At 42.2% G+C, this 21,949-nt stretch overlaps 1 protein-coding gene across 1 annotated transcript in view; it reads left to right on the top strand.

The window, feature by feature from the left end:
* b4galnt4a (beta-1,4-N-acetyl-galactosaminyl transferase 4a) overlaps positions 1–21,949 on the top strand; it is a 120,701-nt gene that overhangs the window by 74,307 nt on the left and 24,445 nt on the right. The window contains exons 4-7 of the mRNA XM_076088836.1: positions 1,119–1,214; positions 2,246–2,336; positions 3,895–3,995; positions 13,933–14,000. Coding sequence (XP_075944951.1) covers positions 1,119–1,214; positions 2,246–2,336; positions 3,895–3,995; positions 13,933–14,000 — 356 coding nt within the window. The remainder of the gene's footprint in view (positions 1–1,118; positions 1,215–2,245; positions 2,337–3,894; positions 3,996–13,932; positions 14,001–21,949) is intronic.

Raw genomic sequence — 21,949 nt, forward strand, 5'->3', positions numbered from 1 at the left:
CTGTGTGTGTGTGTGTGTTTTTTTTTTTTGCCACGAGGTCACTCTCACTTTGCTGATTGATTGGTTTGACAGCTCACACTTGTTGACTTTACAGCAGGCGGTTGCTCTACAGGCAGAACTGGCTACCTTTATCCAGCCAGCTTTTGCTTTGATCCGACCAGGCCACCCCACTGCATGGTCTCATTCTCAAGCTCTGTGTGATGTTCTCAATATCTATGGCGGCATTATAGTGGCATCCTGCTGGGACTGCTGTCACGCATTAAAGAAGGCATATGTGTGTCCCGTATGAAAAGTTAAGAGTTTTCAGTTCATTAAGTCCCTGAGACGACCCCCTACGGCTTGACGCATACTGTTGGCTGCGTTGTGCATGTGTGCAAATGTGCAAACATGCGTCTGCACATGCAGCCGCTTCTCTAACCCCCATGCCATGCTTAATGCTGCGTGTCTCCCTTTCTGAACCACAAAATGTGTTTGTGGTGAGTGTTTGTGTTTAAGGATGTGAAACATAGTCCTCTTTTCTTTTTTTTTTTTTTTTTAAACATTGTATGTGATACAATACACTCCACTTGACGCATGACACGCCACTCATCGGAGTGTCATCTCTTCTCGTGTGTGAGCAGAACCGTGCGTGTGTGTGTGTGGAAACTAAACCCCAAGGCAGACTGGTTTCACCATCTGTCCTTGCTGTGTCCTGTGATTTCCCTGTGTAATTCAGACAAATGTCAGACTATGCGCAGGGGATGAGCTCTGACAAACTGCTCCAGACATTCTCAGTTCACACACCCCCCCCCCCCCCCCACCCCCCTGGATACTCCTGACGAGCTCTCTGTCACCTTCTCTTAGTCAGGACAGTGAGAACATTGGAAACTTCACGCTGCAATCATATGTTTCACCAAGAACTCATTTCTCCCTGCACGGTGGAGAGGCTTCAGAAATAATATACTTTTGAGCGCAAAAATATATCTACTGGAACCAGTGCAAATGGCAGTTTTGCTATCGGGATGGGACCTCCAGTAGCTGGAGTACTGAAGCATAACCTGCCTGTTTTATAGCTAATGTGATGCTAACCCGTTTCTCTCTCTCTCTCTCTCTCTCTCTGTGTGATTGTGTGTTGGCAGTATAAGGGCCAGGCCAACCTGCATGTGTTTGAGGACTGGTGTGGCTCCTCTATAGCCCAACTCAGAAAGAACCTGCACTTCCCTCACTACCCTCACGTAAGTAACAGCAGCAGACAACGGATTTCTATCTTCAAACAGAGGTAGTCACCAGCTAGAAATGAAAAGCCTACTTCTCTCTGTCGATTTTGTTGATGAATTGTCACCGTCACTAACAGATTGCATTAACTGTTGCCAGCTACCTAATTAGATCAGGGCCCTAGGAAATCCATTTTATTTTTTTCCCATATTTCGTGTTGTCCCTTTTTTTGTTTTACGATTCAAATTCATTTTCTCATCAGAAAAAGTGTATAATCATGTGGTGGATCAATACAATTATAATAGTTTAGAGGAAAATATTCAAATTGGAATCGCTATCAATGAATTTGATGTACAATAAAGTGCTCTAAATGTAGCTGTTGGTAGGGAATTCCTCCGTTTTTTGGATGACTAACAGGCAACCCATCCCACAAGTTTTCCTTCAGCGTGTGTCTTGCGTTCTCATTGGCTGTAGCTCCCCGGTTTGCGTCTTTGAACAGCGAGCGTCGAGCCAGTTTGTCTCTGATCTGGTGCTTTTGTTACGGAAGCTCCAAAAACTACCGGCGAGTGGAAAATCAGGATTAAAGTTGTGTAACGTGAACTATGCCAGCCGTCTCGAGGGCCTCTTCGACATGACTGTGTGTGAAGGAGAGCATAGGAGAGAAGCAGCGTGCCCTTAAATGAAACCAAAACATAGCTCGTAGTTTTTTTCTTTTTATTCGGCTTAGTGGCTCTGCTAAATGCTAAACATGGAAGGGAAAACCCTGGTTTTCAGAAGTTGCACCCACATTTGAGCAAATTCAATGATATTCTGCGTTTTACAGCTGATTCAATTTTTATCATCAAGTTCCGCGCCATCATAGGGCTCTAACCTAACTAAACTAAAGTTAACTCAATGACTTAGTGGAAAACACCACAATTGCTGGATTAGAGAATCGTCAGTTGGAGGATATGGCTCACTCATGATATTGATATTGATTCTTATTTATTATTGTAATAGTCCAACAGCTGCTTCATCTATAATCTGAATTCCTGTCTGTTTCTCTCTGCAGACCAGAACCACACTGAAGAAGCTGGCAGTTGCTCCCAAGTGGAAGAACTATGGCCTGAGAATATTTGGCTTCCTTCACCCTTACAGAGACGGTAACTAGCTCGTCTTATTAGCGAGTCCTTCCTCTGTGGCTGAGGGCCTTGGAGCATGTGTCCTTTACAAGAGTAGACGATTACCACAGCCCTCTCAATCCGAGCTCTTGAGAGCCACCGATATCGTGAATATTCACATTTTTCTTTGGGCGTAATGCCAGGGATCTCAGAGCTAAACCTCATTGCAGGACCCTCATAGACCTACCCTAGAGTCCAGTTGCTATAGGAACTGACAAAGCCCTCACACCCAAGTGCCCTCACACAATGAATTTATTAATTAGATTAACGTTAATTTCAGTCTCTTATGTAGCGTTTGCCGGTGTTATGGCTCTCTCCAGCTGACGGCTCAAAAGTCACACTATCTACAGGAAGCACTCTAACAAGTGCCCTTCACCTCACGCCGCCAGACGCAATCTTTTACATGCTATTGTAGGTTGATTGAGTGTTAAATAACCTGAGTTAGCCACATAGAAATGCTTCGAGGTTATCCAGATTACAGACTATAAAAACTGCTCAGTGTCACTGTCATGACCTGCACCCATAGGCCCTGAGTGCAGTGGCTCTGAGTAAATCATTCTGATTTACTCAGGCACAAGTATAATTCATATGTGAGTTACACTTAGATATCAACCGGAAACATTTGCATTTAGTATGTAGTTTATGTAGTAGATGTGTCTCTTTGGAGAATTGTTTCACACTGTAATACAATATTGATTTGTTCTATATACATACTGTTACAAACAAACAACTGTTTTTCACAACATAAAAAAAAAAAAAGTGTCGCAGGCATCAGCTTGAGGTGTGCATTGTTGAAGAAATCATTTAAGTCCAGTTCAGAAGTTGCTGTGGTGTTGTGAGTTTAATAAAGCATGCCGGCATACTGGTGAACGTGCAGACACAGAGTAGATGTGTGCCGGTGAGTTGACCCAGAGCAGTGTTTAGACTGTATGTAAATACTAGAAAACAAGGGAAGACTATGACCAGACATAATGTAATTACAAGTGGAAACAAAGGGCAGGAAGGACACACAGTTGGCATTTGGTCATTCAAGGGGTCGACACAGCAGGGGGCCAGAAGTAGGACCTCGGTGTCATTTGGTTAGAAAATCTGGCCACAATGTGTACTCTTCATCAGCATCAGATGAGGGGAAATTAGCTTTATGTAGCTCCTACTGTTGATAGTTATGCCAGACACAATTAACGTCTTGTGCATAATCGTCAAGTATCCTGATTATCTGCTTTTGTACTTAAAGACGATCTTAATTAAATAACTATACTGGCTGCCCTTTTAGATCTGTGCACAAATGTTCATTTCTATTCACATAGTTGCTACATATGGATTAGAAATTAAATTAGCTGACTGTAAGACTTAAGATATCACTGTGGCCAAATGTTTCATCTCTGACCACTGCAGTCTGGGCAAACGTTTTTTGTTGCATTTTTACACGTAAAAATCTATTATATGGGGCCATGCCCTCTCCGATTACACTCACTATCATCTGGGATCATGCATGTCTACTTCCGCCAACGCACACTTTGATCATGTTTTTCCCCTCCAGGTGATTTCCAGTTCTCGGTATCGTCTGATGATAACTCTGAGTTCTGGCTGAGTCCTGATGAGAGTCCTCTCAATGCCAGACTGCTGGTCTATGTAGGACAGGTAAGCGCCAAGCTGTGCTGCATTCTTGCATAATATCTGAACCACAGAGAGAGTCACTCCACTAAAAATCAAGGTTCAGACTATTTTATGCTTTGTGATTCTCAGCACTTTCACGAAGTACAGTCCCTGGCTTTAACAAATATTGCTTAGCAACAAGCTTTTACAGCAGTAAGAAACTAAATCACCCGGGGCCTAAATAGTTCCTCAATGTCATGACTTAAATAGCAAAAAAACACTTTATATATTATATACCTCTGGGAAGTCAAACCCTTATCATTAGCGTAACTTTATTATCTGATATGTTATTCAGGCTAACATGGCATCTAATGGATTCCCTTCTTTTTATGCACAATCATGCACACAGCAACATAGTGGATATGGGAAAACATTCTTTAGTGATTAATGGGATTGTAAGGGTTAAAAGCTATTAGGCTAATATTACTTTTATCTGACATCCGTGCTGAGACAGTTGCCTTTAGTAGCTCGACCTTAAAGCAATGGGTGGGACACTGAGCAATCTGACCTTGTTTGTGTTTAGTAATCACCCGCTCACCTCATGTCACCACCCTAGTACTCAGGCTATCACTCACCTCCAGCACGCAGCTCAGAATACAGGACACTTAAATCCTCCTGTAGAACATCCTGTGAAAAATGGTTTCCTTTTTCCATGTATCCTTGAAGTACCCTCTGCCCGCAATCGAATATAAGTCAAGCTGTGCTGCTACTGCCTTCACTAACAAAGTTTTCTAGCTAAACCTTCTCAAATGTGTAAGAAGGAAAGGAAGCATAAGGGCCGACCAGTGTTTGAACCGCACCGTATGAGTGCTCTGGGCAATTACGTGTTAAGAGTAAAAGTCCGGCTTTATTTGTATTCTAACAGGATGTGAGATGTCACCAGATTCCATGGGAGCTGAGATTAATTAGCTGGCCGCGATATTGATGTGACATTTAGCTGTGGAGAAATATCATCTAGTTAATGGCAGGGGAGCGATGCTGTGGCCAGGGATCACTCATTCTGCCACTGGCTGACAGACAGGCCTCGCTGTCCCCTTTCGTCTTCAGAGACACATTGTGTTTCACAGATAGAAATCTAACTCTCCGCTGTGTTGCTCGTTATGTGACCCATCTGTCTGCACGAGTTTGAGTGGGTAAAAAGAGAAGAAAGATGTTATTTTTGGATTCAGAACCTGAAATATTATTTACATTTTGCGCAACTATTATAAGTTTGTGTTATATATATTAACTATATTTATGAAAGTTAGGAAACCAACCTCCCACTAACGTTTGGGGAAAGTTAGGGAACCAACATCCCACTAACGTTAGGGGAAAGTTAGGAAACCAACCTCCCACTAACGTTAGGAAACCAACCTCCCACTAACGTTTGGGGAAGGTTAGGGAACCAACCTCCCACTAACGTTAGGGGAAAGTTAGGGAACCAACCTCCCACTAACGTTTGGGGAAAGTTAGGAAACCAACCTCCCACTAACGTTAGGGGAAAGTTAGGAAACCAACCTCCCACTAACGTTAGGGGAAAGTTAGGAAACCAACCTCCCACTAACGTTAGGGGAAAGTTAGGAAACCAACCTCCCACTAACGTTTGGGGAAAGTTAGGGAACCAACCTCCCACTAACGTTAGGGGAAAGTTAGGGAACCAACCTCCCACTAACGTTAGGGGAAAGTTAGGAAACCAACCTCCCACTAACGTTAGGGGAAAGTTAGGAAACCAACCTCCCACTAACGTTAGGGGAAAGTTAGGAAACCAACCTCCCACTAACGTTAGGGGAAAGTTAGGAAACCAACCTCCCACTAACGTTAGGGGAAAGTTAGGGAACCAACCTCCCACTAACGTTTGGGGAAAGTTAGGAAACCAACCTCCCACTAACGTTAGGGGAAAGTTAGGGAACCAACCTCCCACTAACGTTAGGGGAAAGTTAGGGAACCAACCTCCCACTAACGTTAGGGGAAAGTTAGGAAACCAACCTCCCACTAACTTTTGGGGAAAGTTAGGAAACCAACCTCCCACTAACATTTGGGGAAAGTTAGGGAACCAACCTCCCACTAACGTTTGGGGAAAGTTAGGGAACCAACCTCCCACTAACGTTAGGGGAAAGTTAGGGAACCAACCGCTTGTGAGTCTTCTTCAAGGCAGCAGCGCGAGCTTCAAGTGCTGCTCTCTCTGCCTCTATCTGAATCCGTGCAGATAAAGTAAAACATTTGCTGGTTCCTGAACTGGTGTGACTTTTCCTGCTTGATTTCTCAATAGAAACATTTGTTTCCACATTAGAAATGCTGCCACTGGGTTTAACTTCACTCTCATAAGCATCCTCATTTTCACCAGGTTTAGAAATGTCGGCATTAGACAACCACTTATTGACAGCATCAGTAAATTCATTAACGCTCATCATTTGTGCCTTGAATCATATCTAATATTTCTTATTTTTTATGAAGTAAAATGGTGACATAGATTGATGTTGTTGCTTTGCTTCATTGCAAAGAGTTGTGTATTTATCAAAAGTACATTGCACCTCTTTTTCATATTCCTTGTCATGCATTAGGTCTTGAATTGTCTTTTTAAGGTTAGATGCTTTGTTTAGCTTGGCCTTCCTAGCCTCTTGTAGCTTGTCCAGTTTATCCATTAATGCCTTTGGTGTCGGTGTAATAGAACGTCTACTGACAGATTGTGTTTTCATTTCACTATTGGCCGTGTTGGGATTGAACTGCGTTTCAGCCGCGGTCTGCTGAGTTTACAGCTGCAAAATGTATTTTTGTACCGTCATTTTCGGCAACAGTGACATAGTTGGATGCAAGGAAGAACTACAGGCTGCTATTTCAGCTTGGATTTCTAGAGATGGTATCTATATGTTATAATAAGCAATTTGACCCCCGAGCATAATGAAGCCTCGCTGGGTGTATGCCTGTGTCAGTGTCTGATGAGTTAAAGTTTATTATCATTGCTCATTCTAATGGCTACTATTCCTGCTCTTTTCATAACCTGACTCACTGCTCCTATAATACGCATTGTATGGTGAAGGATTTTTACTTAATGTCAGTGGTCACAGCATCATCCTCAATCGTGAACTATATATGGAATGTGCTGCCATGAGACATTTAGCTGTGATAGGACGAGAAGCAGGGTGCTGAAGTGTGTCCATGGCGTTTTCCGTGGAGACTCCTGTCAGCATTTCGTGGCTAGCTTTCGAATGTGATTGATATCTCCCGATTCCTCGCAGGACATCCTAATTAAAAGACGACATCATCTACAGAGGTGAATTTATGTCTTTCTCACACACACAAAAAACACACATATATGCAGACATAGAAACATTCTCTATAGAGGCCCTTTCATCCTGGCAGTTACCTTCAAACACATCCTGTTGAAGAACACGGACCCTGAAAGACACAACTGACCTTGTGTTGTGGTTGGCTCCTCATCTCGGCCCCTCACACGTACCAGCTCGCTGTGCTTATTGGAGGAGAAAGAAGTGTGGTTTCTAATAAGACAAATCTGTGGGCACACAAATGTACTCAATAAGAGTGAGGATCACCCATTATCCCGCCTTGGCATTAATCATGTTTTTTTTTGCCGTCAGCTAATCTGTAACGAGATTTCCCTTCAATCAGAATGTCCGACGGCTCCCGCAGAGCTTCCCCCAGAACCAGACCAGCTCGTCTGAAATTGAGAGAGCCTTATGAGTAGCACAGAGCATGTGTGTGCAATTTGATGTGTGTGTGTGTGTTTTTTCATGCACCGGTGTAGTGCTCATGTCTGTGTGTTTGTGCAGACACATGAAAGCACTGATGTATGTCATATGTGATATGAAACCTGTTTTGTCTAATTCACAAAGAGAAACACATATGGGGACGCACAGGAAACTGGGTCAGGGAAGTGGAATCAATATGAGACTCACCAGCAACATTAGCTGCTCATTGTCAGATAGACAAGGCTGTAACTGGAAACAGCAACTATGAAACAACCTATATTATTACGCATGATTAAGACACTAAACTGTGTTTAGCAACTGAAAGGGAATTAAGGTTATTCATGAAATTACTTTTTCTTAATATATAAGAATTTTGCTCCAAACATGTAAAAAACAAAACAGACCCTTTCTCATATTGGCTGCTCGGGTCATCCTAGTCTATGGATATATAATAGTTTATAATAATAATATGGTTTTCTATAGGCCCTTTATTTCCACCAAAGACATTTTGACATGTCACAGAAAGAAAATCCCAGGTGTGACTAATACTTAAATAATAATTTTTCTGCATGACTTTCAGGGTTCTACTGTTGTGCGTGCTTGCTCTTTGTCACACTTGAACAGAAAGAAGCCGTCGTTAATGTAATTAGTAGTTCCTGTGCTTTGCCTGCTGTGGCAAATCAGAATGTCTGCCGTAAAACGATCCGTTCTGGTGTTTTTCAGATTCTTTATTGGCAGGTAACAACATCTGTCTAAAAATAACAAATAGCACACTTTTGATTGAAAACCATGACAAAGCGTATAATGGAGTTGAAATTTCCAAAATCTTTGCATCTAAGTAACCCATTTGGGAAGAAAGAATAAACAATCAGGGTGGAAAATGGATTCCCCCGAGATGACATTTTTAAACCTGCTTGAGGTAGGCAATCCATCACAGCCAGCAGCACGTCCATGTCTGCTTTTATTCTTCTTCCAGTTACATTAGTGTTTGCAAAACGTTTGATTCACACGACTCTAACAGCTGTAACAGCAGCCATTGCTAATGTATCTTTGACAACAATAAAAACAGACATGAGGATAATTGTGATGGATCATCAGTCTCAAGCCAGTTTGATGCATCTGCAGATTGATGTTTACGCCAAACTAAAGTGAATGAGAATCAGTGTCTGCCTCGAGGGAGGGGGAAAAACAACTTTCTAAACCCTACACTTCCTTCTCATGGACTCTATATACATGATCCCACGTGAGACAAGTGCACCCAGAGGTCACGAGCAGTGCAGTTCAAAGATGATTCATCAACTTTTCTCTATATCACGAAGTAGCTGTCGTAGAGAACATTACTAAGAAATATGTACAGTAGATCTGCGAACTCTCTGTCTTTGCGTCTGTTCTTGAATGTGCTGTGGCGAGCGAGGGAGAGAGCGACCTGTACCCGGCATGTAGTCCGCTGGTGGAACAGTTAATAGGTGTCCCCTCTCAATAAACTACACACTGTGTACAGAACACACTACTAATAAATATGTCCTGCCCTTTTTTTTCGCGATATATTTTTTTTAAAGGTGCATCGTGTAAGACTTAGTGGCATAGTGGGGAGGTTGCAAATTGCACAACCATTCTTAGTTTAAGACAATTATACACGAATGAAAACATAGTTATGAATATTATATTCCATTTCTGCCAATAAATCCTCCTTAATCCTATAACTGCCCTTTTATTTAATTGAGTAAGTTGCAGGCTTTACCGGTTTCAACAGACCTTTCTCATTGAGGACATTTTTCCTTAAATGGCAAGAAAAACATGGGTGTAAATAATGGGTTCGTTCCATTCGGGTTTATTAGGGACCCACCATGTACAATGCCAGGGTCATGGCATGGACACAGCTAAATGGAGTGTGGCCATTCTTCTCTCGTGCATTTCTAGAAATGTCAGGTTTCTTCATGAATGAATGCATGAAAGCAACTGTATGCAGGCCTCTCGCCTCTCACACAAAACTTTGGGAGTCCAAGTTCAATTGAAATACAGAGAGAAGAACAAGAGAAAGAAAACACTTTGAAGTTATATCACAGGTCAGCTCTTTTTCTATTACTTTTCTCTTCACATTTGGAGAGAAAAAAGAGGGCATAGAGAAGAAGTTGACCGGGAGAGGAGTAATGTCTCCATAGCTCCATTACACACTCATTTTTCTTAGATTTCTTGACCCTGTGTTGTGTTTCAGGGCCAGTGGGCATCTGAAATTAGTTTTCTCGAGGCGCCTGCATATGTGGGTGAGCTTCACACAGACAGTGTTTGTGTCCGCGTGAGAGAGGTTACGCTAGAGCACGGCTGGTGTGTGTGTGTGTCTGGGTTGTTTGTCTGCTTTAAGTTTGAGAAATGTAGTTCCCTGCCTTATTGCTCTGAGGAGACTTCTGAAGTAGCAACAAAATAAGACAATATGCCAGCGAGGGGGTGTGTTTTCAAATGTGATGTGAAGAAGTGTGTATGTGCGTGGCCCCTCATGACTCCCTGGCTGCTTGCCTTCTGATTTACCCCCCCCCCCCCCCACACACACACACACACACTCTGGTGAGGAGATGGTGTTCTCAATAAGCAATGACTCATCGTTCAGCGAGAAATCTTTTCTGTGCGCATACGTGTGTATTTCTCATGTCTATACGGCATGTGCACGCGTCCCTTGGAGAACATCTGCCACTCTCATGGGAAAGCTGAGGCGCTGCATGTGTTTTGTCATTGTGACATTGACTTTGATCCTGCCATCGTTCACACACAGCTGATAAACCGACTGACGAGGAAGAAAAGACATACAACCTTTCATTTTGGAAGATTTGCTCCTCGACACCAATGCTTTTCTCCTTTTGTGTGAAGCTGCCTGTTTTGAAACCCTCAATTTACAGCTTTTTCTCAAAAGAATCTAGAGGATCTAAAACCCTGTGGAAGGAGATTGTTTGAACAGATGATTCATGTGAAGGAAATGGATAGGCGTACAGGAAATGTTCATGAGCTGCTTTATGAATTCAGAACCTTCTAAAACATAATTTGCAGCATATTGCGCTGGGAAAAGGTGTTGCACGTTTGTCTGTACCATTATGAATGAGGATGTTTAAAAATAGCTTGTGTCAGGCAATGTATAAGTTGAAAATCTCAGTCCTCAGAAGCTCAGAAGTATAATTTATTGATCCACCTCAACATGACATTTACCTTCGTGTCAACTCTTAAAACGAGGTGAGATTGTTTTGCTTTTCTGCCTCTGTAGTTGCATCTCTCTTCTGAATTTTCATGTGCTTTGGAAACAACTTAAATTATCATTTTTTTTTTAACCTATTTCAAAATATATATGAGACAGATTTACCGTATTTAGAGTCGGCACTAGATAACGCGACTTGCCGAGATTCATATTTTTTGCATTGCTGCCTCCGCTGTGTGATCACTCTCTTTTTCATCTGAACAACAGCTCTTTCCAGAGAAAACAATACACTCACAGGGAGAATATAAACATGCAAGTACAGTGACTACGGAGACGTTTTTATCAATTATCGTATTGCAAGTTTCCCCATTTATATTCAGTGCAAAGTTTTAAGTCGCGGCTCCTTTTTTCTCTGCTTCCCTCTGCTTTCAAAGATTTTAAAGTTCCTCCTCCATTCAGCTATGATTTGTCAAAGTTATTTAACTTTGGCTGAAGGTCGGCTGCTTCTCTTAAGAAACCAACAGCACTTCACTGTGACACAGAGTTTATTTTAACGATGCTTCTTCTGAAGGAGACTTGCTCAAATGAGATTCTGCTGCACTACTTTCTGCAGTTTTCCCTGTCGTATGTCAGGACAAGATGAGCAAAACGTAATGAAAACTTAAAGCAGTCTAAGATTTAAATGAGTGTCGGCTATAATTTATTTATAAAGAAAACACAGTACATGCTCAAAAACAACATGTACTGTTGCTGCTCGGCCAATCAAATATGTGTATTCTGATACGCGTCGCGGCTTGAGTGAGATGCACACAGACGGGAGAGACACGACGACAGGCCGAACGGTCGGAATAGTGCGTGAGTCCGAGAAGTTATTTCACATGTCGTTCCCCAAAAAGAGAATAGACGGCAAAACCAGAGCCGTTAACCAAGAATGGACAGACTGTTATATCTTCATTCTTCCTACGGGCGGTTTAAAAGCAGTATGTCTCGTACGTCCAGAGATTGTGGCGATTATTAAAAGCTGCAATGTGAAGCCACATTACGAGACAAAGCACACAACTTTTGAGCAAACGTACCCACTCACATCTGAAATTAAGTCACAGAAAAATAAACCCTAAGAGCCCAATACGATCAGAATCCTAACGCATTGATTCACTGTCCAGCAATGATGTTACCAGAGAGGAGAACAGAGCTGAAACTAGTGGTTTCAATAACCGCAGATAAAGTCCCCGCACACACATTTCTCTTTTTAGAAGATGGGAAGAATATAATATCAGGGCTTTTTTGACACATGAATGAACTGAATTTGAAGCTGCAGGGCAATTCAGTTAAATTACATTTTTCTCAAATAAATTACTTTATTTTAAGATGAACATTTTTTAGATCCAGCCCTTATTTTAATTGAAATGAGAGAAGAACATTTATTTATTATTAGAGTATTTATTATTTATAATTCATCCAGTTAAATTTGAAAACTTGACGAATATTGTTGAGATATGATTCAATTTCTTTCTTTCTTTATTTGATTTGACAGTCGGCTGTTGACGACATACAGAGGTTAATACAACTGTTGGCTACTTCAATAACTATGGCACTGAATCACAGCGCAAGTTAGACATTATTGTGATGTTCCGGACCTTTGCACGAGGAACCTCTCTCTAACTGGACCTCGTTGAATATTAATTGAACACCCCTGCAGAATATACACAATGTTACAGGTGCAATGCTAAATCAGTGGAGTTCTCTTTTAACACTGATGCACACCGTTGTCCACAAACTATTTATTATGAAATGAACAACATCGCTGCTTATTTAAAAACTACCTAAGACCACATCAGCGTCCCATCATTTATGAGCGAACATGCTCTCCGCTCTCCAACATCTTTCAACTTCACATAACTATTTCAGAAAAATCCACACAGAGTCATTTGCTGCAATTGTTTGAATAAATGTGTATTGATTTTAAAGAAAAGTTTCCATCGTATATATGTAAATGTTGTAAATGAGCTTAGTGAGCTTAATCTGCTACCTAGCACACGCTTTCATTTGAATATTCTCTCCCAGTCATTTTAACTTCCAGCGTTCCTCCGGTGCCGGAGGAGGAATATGTGAGGAAACTGTTGCTGTGGAAATGTACTACGGCAGCACAGCAGGCTGTGGGCATCGGAGTGAAGGCACAGTAGCGCACATTGTGTCCTCCTCCTCCTGCCAACTGCTTCACAGAGACTCTCAGAGGCTTTGGCACAGCCAGGGGCCTGGCTGGTTTAGGGCCGACATTACTGCCTGTTTTTTTGAGGTTTTCTTACCATCGTGGTTCTCTTCTCATGCCAGCAAACGCGGTCAGAGGTGCAGTTGTATAATTCATGTGTGTCATTGTGTTGTAGGTGTGCGTGATTGTGTGTGCTGCTCTCCGTAAAAAACATCGTGGTACCCAGAGTGAGGATCAGCAGCTATTTACAAGCTGAAAGGCTCTTGTGATGTGTCTCAAACCCTGAAGTGTGGCCAGCACAAACAATTAAAAGCATGCGCACTATGATCTTGGTGTTATTCTTTCATTATGGATCAGCAGCAGCAGGGGCCCTAATTAGCCGCGTTGGCTTGCTGAGGAAATTAATGGGCACTGATTCGACCGCGGGGCTGAAGCCGGAGCCCCAAGCGTCCTGATGAGCCGGCTTCTTAGTCTCAGCGTTGGCAGGGAATGACTCTTTCTGATTTTCTGTCTGTTTCTAGCCATTTGCTCTCAGAACTAGCCTCCTGATTGACTCTCCCTGTTGCTTCGGGGCATATTATTTAGTTTTTCCAATTTACTCTTCATTTGCTGTGCTATCATAACCACCATCCTACCTATTTACAGACAGGACCATTCCAAAATAGTTGTCTGTGCCTAAAAATCATAAAGTTGGGGTTTTTATCTTGCAAAGCCGATTTCTAAAATGGATTTTTTTTCAGCATGAATACTCTGCAGTTGCAAACTGTGCTTTATTTAGTATGCTGCCCTTATTCCCTGCTCTCTCACACTCGCTCTGATCTGTGTCTCCTGTCTTGTGTGTTTCAGCTGGGTACAGAGTGGACAGCTCCAGGCGAGTTCAGCAAGTTCAGGTCCCAGTCCTCCAAGTCTGTGCAGTAAGTACCTGTGACAACTGCGCACGTTTCTTAACGGCTCAGTTAATACACTCTCAAGCCAGCACAGAGCCCAAAAGAGGAGGCCCTGCTAGCATCGAACAATACGCTTCACAAATACACACCACCACCGGAGCTCCTTTTAGGACCGGTCGTGTGGTTGTTACTGAAAGTGTCCCTCGAACTCTTGAGAGGCAGTTTGTACCGATCATGCCCGGTGTAGCGTCAATTCATGCCGGTCTACAGCCTCTTTTATAACATAATTGCTTCAGAGGGCTTTTACTGCTCATATGAAGGAGGAAATCGATGGCTCAAGCAGGTGGTTGTGTCTCTTCTGTGTGCAGGTGTGTACTTCCATGTATGTATGAATCAACATATCTGGAATAGTCTCATCAGAGGACCATTACAGTTGAAATGCCTCTCTCTCTAATTGTAAGATGAGAACATATTTTCCTATCAGCTCCTCTCAGGTTGCCCACATCTCTCTCCCTAACTGCTGGGAGCTGCTCGCGTAAAAGCACCCTTTAATATTGGCACTGATCTGCAGTCAGTTTGCCTCTACAGTCATTGTTAAGTTGATATTATCATGCAGCAAGAGAAGAACTCCTAAAGAATGGTGCTTCTTTTCCCTTGGGTTCCCACATTTGCCCGATTGGATGAAGATGTAGAGTGCTGGCTTAAATTATTGACACACACACACACACACACACACACACACACACACACACACACACACACACACACACACACACACACACTGCAAATGTATTTTTTAGTGAAAGTTCAGAATATTTTAGCACTTCTAAACGGTGCAAGTTGGATGATGAACGCACACAATAAAGAGAAAGAAAAACTGTTTTGTTCATGTTGAATGCGTATTTACCTCTTTCAAATGCTGTAAGCGTTGGGTGATGGATGCAAAGTCACTTTCAGTGTGAGACATTCTTATCGTGGTCGACTGACAAGACAAGTACAAGAACTGGTCAAAACAGCTGTCTGGGGCTTGGTGATATGGTTTAAATCAATATGCAAATATTAAAGAGATATTTTGTGTGGATGTCCAATCAGTATTCATAGTAAATGTAGTAAATACGGCAGTGCCTGTGTGTCCCAGGATGCATTGCGTGCAAGCTTCTGACGTTCAAGGTCCCTGCCGCACATACTATGTATCATCTTGCACGCCTCTGTAAACTGTAAAATGTATCCATGCCATAGCTAGTTTGCAATACAAGCAAAATAAAACAAGGATGTTCTGATTAGATTCCACTTAATTTACACAATGGATATTATAACAAGCTTAGGAAGTTTTGTTTTTGAGTGGCCTGTAGAGCATGCAAGCCTCCTGGATAGTTTATTTGCTCATGAATCAGGTTGCAATGCAGTGATGGCATCAGCATCATCAGCATCATCAGCAGCAGTATTAATGGACCTCTCTAGTTGGTGACAGTGAATTTGGCGCTCTGGAAAATCAGCTGATGATCTGAGTGGCGCTAATGACTTTGTGATCTTGACTGAACTTATGAGTGATATACATGACCTACATTTGGGGAATAATAGAGAACTGTGAAGCCCAAGTTGGTACTAGTTATAGTACATTTTACTGATATAACACAACACACTCACACGGACCAAAGGCCCTGATCTTCCACATCCCACAGACCATTTGTCTAATGTGTTTTTATTTTTACAGAAGAGTTTTGTAATAATATAAACCAAATAGATTTATCTCTTAATATCAGAACATGTTACTTGTGGAGTTGTACCCATACGTTAAATTACAAATGGTATTGTGCAAAACAATCCTGCATGTAGTCATTTTACGTCAATATAGCGGTGACCAACATCATGCAAGGAAGACTGCAATTCCAATCTATGAAAAACAATTGAGATGGAAGACATTCAGTGAGAGTGTCTTATGGCACACATCATATTCTGTGCTTTAATTTGACGTTGCTGTTAATTCAGTCTGACTCACTGCATCGCTCCGATGTCTCATCATGTGTCAAGGTCTCATCATAACTGTTTACGTATCATTCTGAGAGGGATTATTACGATTTATAAAACCACAAAAAAAATGTCACTGCTTTTAAAAAAAAACATGCCTATATTGAACTTTCTTCCTCCCTTTTGAAAAAAAAAACCCCACATTGGCACACATAATGTAATTAATGACAATCCATCAATGCCAGAAGGGACTGAACGCAGACCAGGACCTGTTGGCGGGTGTTTGTGTTTGTCTGTGCGTAGGACTAACTCGTCCTGGTGAGCACAGAAGGCACACCAGGCTACAAGGGAGCAAAGAGATATGACAAAAGATTAAGTAGACGAAGAAGAGAGATGATGAGGAGGAGGAGGCAGCTGAAAGCTTTTTTCTGTTTTCTCCTCCTGTCTGACAAGTGTCTCGCGTTCTCCGACAATAACAAGAACAAAGCAACCAAGTGTGGAGGCAGAATACGGCAGGGACATTAAACACGCCGCTCAGTGGAGGAAAGTAACTAAGTACATTCACTCAGGTAACCCTAACCCTTTACTTCAATTTTGAAGTACTTGTACTTTACTTGAGTATTTCCACTACTTTATACCTCTACTGCACTACACTTCAGAGGCCAATATTGTGCTTTTTACTCCATTGCATTTTTTTAATACCGTTAATTTCTAGTTACTTTGCAGATTTCAATTAATGATAATCAGAAAATAAATAATGATGATGATGTTTTATCATACGTTAAGATAAGACTCCATTGTTTCCCCGGGGGAAATTCATCAAGCTACCTAGCAGCATATATAGTAATTAAAATTAGCATTTATCAGCTGCACCATTAAAGTCATTAATGCGTCAATAATCATATTCAAAATAAATAATGTACTTTATGCAGAACTTTTACCTGCAATACATATAGTGTGTGTGTGCGCATATAGCTTTATGTAAGTATTTTAACTGCAGCATAGCTTCCCACAGTTTGTCCATGCTGTCAGTAATACAATTGCCCACTCAAGGAGAACTGTTGCAGAGAACATGCCTCCGCTGTGTGCTCTCTACCCCACTGAGACACAGTGATATTTATCACCCTACACATACACACCGATTGTTGCTCCCTACCATCTCTCAAAATCTTTTTTTTATATTTTCGACCCTGATGTGTAAAGCTCTTCATGATTCCACCATCATTTCATGAAAGTCTAGGTTAAGATAATTCAGCAAAATCTACTTTGATGTTTCTGTGTGGGCGTGCGTGAGAGAAGATGTTTGTTTTCTGGGCATGTAAGCAAATGCATATATACGTCTGTGCATTAATGTGCATTTGTTTGTGGAATACCGTGACATTTGAAATTCCTCTCTGCGTCTGATGACTTTATTGAAACATCCCCGCAGCAAAGGCGGTGTATTTGTCATCCGCGTGTTCCCTCTGCTGCACTGTGCGACATCCATCCCTCGCACACCATTACACTCAACCTGTTTATAGCAAAGCTGATCTGCTCCTGAGCGGGGCAAATTGTGCGTGCAGCGGGATTAATCGCCGTGCATTCATAAAAAGGAGTTCTTCAAATTAGATGGGATAGAACTGAGATGAGCAAATTAGGAGGGCAGAACAAGATACCATTTTCTAAAAAAAAAAAAATTTTAAACTATGTGTACAGCAATAATAAATCAGTCATTAGACAGATTGTATCACCTGGCAATTTAAAACATTTGTAAACCTGATAAAAAAACAAATTTAGTGTTTATAGAATATTACACTCAATTGTGTAAATGGGAAGCCACTGTGAAAATGATTATTCATCACATACGAGGCTAAAGCTAACCATTGGCAACGTGATCCTTTTGTGCAATTTGTTATTATAAGAGTAAGTTCAGGGCCATCGGAGTCTATTTACAGACTCCATTCTACCACCAAGCTGCAATTTAAAACAGCTTTCACAATTCATGTGCTGCCGGTGCTAGTTATTATCATATTGAGCCCAAAACAGGAAGAAATGAGTAAAAATGGAGCATAAAAGAATGGAGTTGAATGGTGCCGAGCAGAACAACAGCCAAACAGAGGGCAGTCTTCCAAAATGTAATTGAACAGAGAGAGCAAAAGCAGAATGAAACACAACAGACAAGGTTGTAGAGACCCTGCTTTCTGTGGGGGGTGTTTTTTTTACCTTCTTTCTTTTCTCGCGCTTTGGACTGGGGTTACTTATTCGTCTCGCTTCATTGGAGCCGTACAGCCGACTGTCATAGAGCTGAGTGAACAGTGACTAATGGCTGCTGCAGGGTTGAATCATATTGTCAGGGAATGAAACATATTGTTGTTGAGGGGTTCACTTGAAGCACTTCTCTCTACTGTTGGAGGTCTCCACACAATGCATTCAAAGGCTACTGAAACCACACATGCATAAATATATATATATATATATATATATATTATACCACCTTTTCATACCCTTTTCCCCATCAGCCCCTCATTCTATCTCTCTCTCTCACTCACTCTCTTTTTATGGCCTTCTCTCTCTCTAACGCCACAATGGCATTTGCATTTGGGGAGGAAATTTGAAGCTGTAGAAGGAGATGAGGTAGAAGAGGGCAAGGGCTTTCAGAAGTGTGCATATGCTGCAGTGCAAACAATACGCAGCAGGAGACCCGTGCTGTTCAAAAGCTGACAGAAATGGTGCTCCACCAGTGGGTTGTGGCCCTGCTGTAGCCATTGTGTGTGTGTGTGTGTGTGAAAGTGTGTCCTATGGTGGCAATTTAAATAGATGGGATGGACCGGAAAGTAGGATCAGTACACCTCTTTGGGAGATCTGGTAGCCATCCACACCACCTGGCTATGGCCACCTGGAGGCAATGACTCACACTATTTAGTGTGTGTGAGGGAGTTGTGCCGGCGTTCAAATTCTGAAGTTTGCTGAATAAAACTTGAGGATGGAGAGCATTTGCCCCTCTTGCTGTCTCTCCGTTTCTTTCTGTTGACTCTTTCTTCGTTCTATCTTTTAAAGGCTCCATGTCACTGAAATTGACATGGAATATCATTCAATGAAATGTATTAACAACCATCAAAACAACTACTTATATCCCCAGTGACTTGCTTATTTGGGATTGGTGATAATGATTGGTTGATTGATTACCTTTTTTAAGAGCAAATGCAAAACATTTGCCTGCCCAGCTTCTTAGATGAGAGGATTGCTGCTCTTTCTGTTATTGGACATGTATCATGAATTAATTAGAAATGAAAATGATCGTTCTGAAAAACAAGCCTTAAACTAGATACTGGGATCACACTAGGGATCTCCAGGACCACATTTTGCCGTGATGACACACACACACACACACACACACACACACACACACAAGATAAAAACCAGTACTCAAACTAGACTGAATCAAAGTAAGTACCAAAACGCTACTTCTGTTTGATGGCACCTACAACCTGACGTGTAAAATAATACCCGTGTCAGGTTGAAAGTGTCTCTTTTTGTTTGTCTCCTCCTCTGCTCATACCTGTGAAGTAATAGTTTGGCAGTGCCTGCTAGGTGCTGTCACAACAGCTTGATGAGTGACAGTGAAGTAGTCCGATGAGGAACCCAGATAACCCTGTCAACACTATACCTCCGCTCTCTGAGCCTCGGGCTGTATAGACATCTGCGGGGAGATTGACATTTGCTAAAATTCTATAAACTGAACCGTGCCGAGTTGCATACTGAGCTAAATCTGACACCGTGCCTGGCGTCAAGTCTTTCAGAACCTTTTTGAGCAGCTCAGATCGGGATGTGATTGACAGTTCGGAGATTAGAAGGAATATAGTTTGAAAGGTATTGGAGCTCAATGAGCGCTGGCTGAATCTCGTCAGCAATGTGAGAGTAAGGTGAGAGTTCAAAAAAAAAAAAAATGCCACAAGACAAAAAGCGTCGATTAAACGATGCCTGTGTGTTTGCGTCCACCTGTATGTGCTTCTGTGGATGAGTTTCCGAGCATTAGAGTAATGGTCTGTCAAGATTTCCACCTTCAGGCGTACTGATTGAAATTCAAAACGTCTGCCGCTGACCTTTGGCAGTGGCGTGGTGAGAGCAGGGTTCCAGGGTTATCTGGGATTACCACAGCTGGCATTTTGAAGGAGCAGCTTTCAGTCCACAAACGGCCGGATCCTCCACAGACACGTGGGCGTTGATGTGTGTTCTTCCCCTTTTCTCCGTGCAAGGCTTTGTGTGTTGCCTTCTTACTTTTTAGGCATTTTTCTTGCTCCTCTTAACATTCTCCCCTTTTTTTTTCCTTTCTCTTCCATTCTTTTGCTTTCAACACACAGCAAAACGCTCCCATTTGTTTTCTATGCGCATGACATAACAGAAAAACCTCCAAAGGCCGATAATAGTTGGAAGGCGGGAGTTAACCGTCGCTTTTCCCGGCAACAATGCGGGAAACCTAGTGGAGAATGACCAGCTATTTCTCTATGGGATCTCTCAGTATCTATAATTGAATCATTTAAGCACTGCTGGCTATTAGCTGGCGTGGACTCTCAAGCACTTAGAGAGAGGAAAGTGTAGTACTTGTGCTCATGGCATCATAGGAATACTGATTGAGCGAGGATGCGAGCTGAATGTTGCACCTGTTTCCTATTTATGTATACATCAGTTGAGATGTGAGTGAACTTCTGTATGTTTCTGTCTTTGTGTGCACACACCTCCCTGATTGTGCTTGAGTGTGAATACCAACCTTAATGCCAGCATGTCTCCGCTCAAGGTAATTGGTTTGCTACACCGTAGCAGTTGAATTAGACTGAAGCTGTTTGCCAGCAAGCTGCAAAGACTTCTCTGTCCCACTTTCCTCCCTCAGGCCTTTACTTTGCCATCTGTTTCTATGAGTGATGGGAGCCTGCTGAGGCACAAATCTATGTCTGAGTGTGTCCATGTGTGGCTTGTGTGGAGTCAGAATGTCTTTGAGGGGTTTGATGCACATCTCTTGAGATGTGAAAGACTGTTGTGGCAGACATGGGATTGGCAGTAATGCATGAGTACCACCGAAAGGTAACGCGGGGCTGCTTCTGGCCAAACGTGATCCGAGACAGTAATGATGACGGAGGGTCAGCTCAGCCTGAGGAAACGCGGGAATTATATTCTGAGCAGCTGCCGAACTGATATTTAAGCTGTTTGGAAAGTGACTTAGTGAATATCAAGGAAGTATCGGGATACCATAAGAAGAGATCAGTAGTTCGGCACAAATGCAGACACGTCGTGGACACATACACATGCTCGCATGTTTGCACACACACTTACCGAGTTGAAAAGATAAGGCTGGCCTTATTCTATATTTTTCTAATTTTCAACAAACCCCATGAAAAGATCGAAACCATGGAGGCTTAAAGGTGTCAGGACGCTCCACCCAAAGTGCTTGTCGAACGGTCCAACCGAGCCTGAACCCCCCCCAAATCTGCATCCGTCAATTTCTGTAACTTTCCAAAACCGACAATGCAACATTCATGCCCACTTTATGTTGTTCTAGGTGTGCATAGGTGAGGAAGTAGCAGGGTTTGCACTTCTCTCTGAAGCTCTTATTTTTAAAAAATCTAATTCTATCAACCGAGTGCAACACTATAAATGCCTTCCAGGAAAGACTGTCCGAAAGTGTGAAACTTTATCGCCATATTTAAACAATTATCTCGTCTTCTCACTCTGCCTTGGAGTGGCGGTTCCAGACAGCTGTAAACACTCTTGTCTTGCGACAAAGTAATGAATGGGCTCGGGGCAACACACACTCATCACTGCTGAAGACATAAATCTTAAAGAAAAGTTGGTCACAGACCTGTAGTTTCTTTAAAAGGCCCAGTCATGGCTTTAAGCAACTGGGAGCTGTGATTTTGAGCATACTCAAATATAAATCTATAGTTTATTTACACTTTTCTGTGATGAAAAGAGCGTATGCTTCTCAGCGTGGCACAACTACACAAACCCCAGGAGAGCAAGGCATTGCTAGACAC

This window comes from Anarhichas minor, unplaced genomic scaffold, assembly GCF_050575085.1.
Source record: "Anarhichas minor isolate MPS153535 unplaced genomic scaffold, ASM5057508v1 ptg000011l, whole genome shotgun sequence".
Lineage (NCBI taxonomy): Eukaryota > Metazoa > Chordata > Actinopteri > Perciformes > Anarhichadidae > Anarhichas > Anarhichas minor.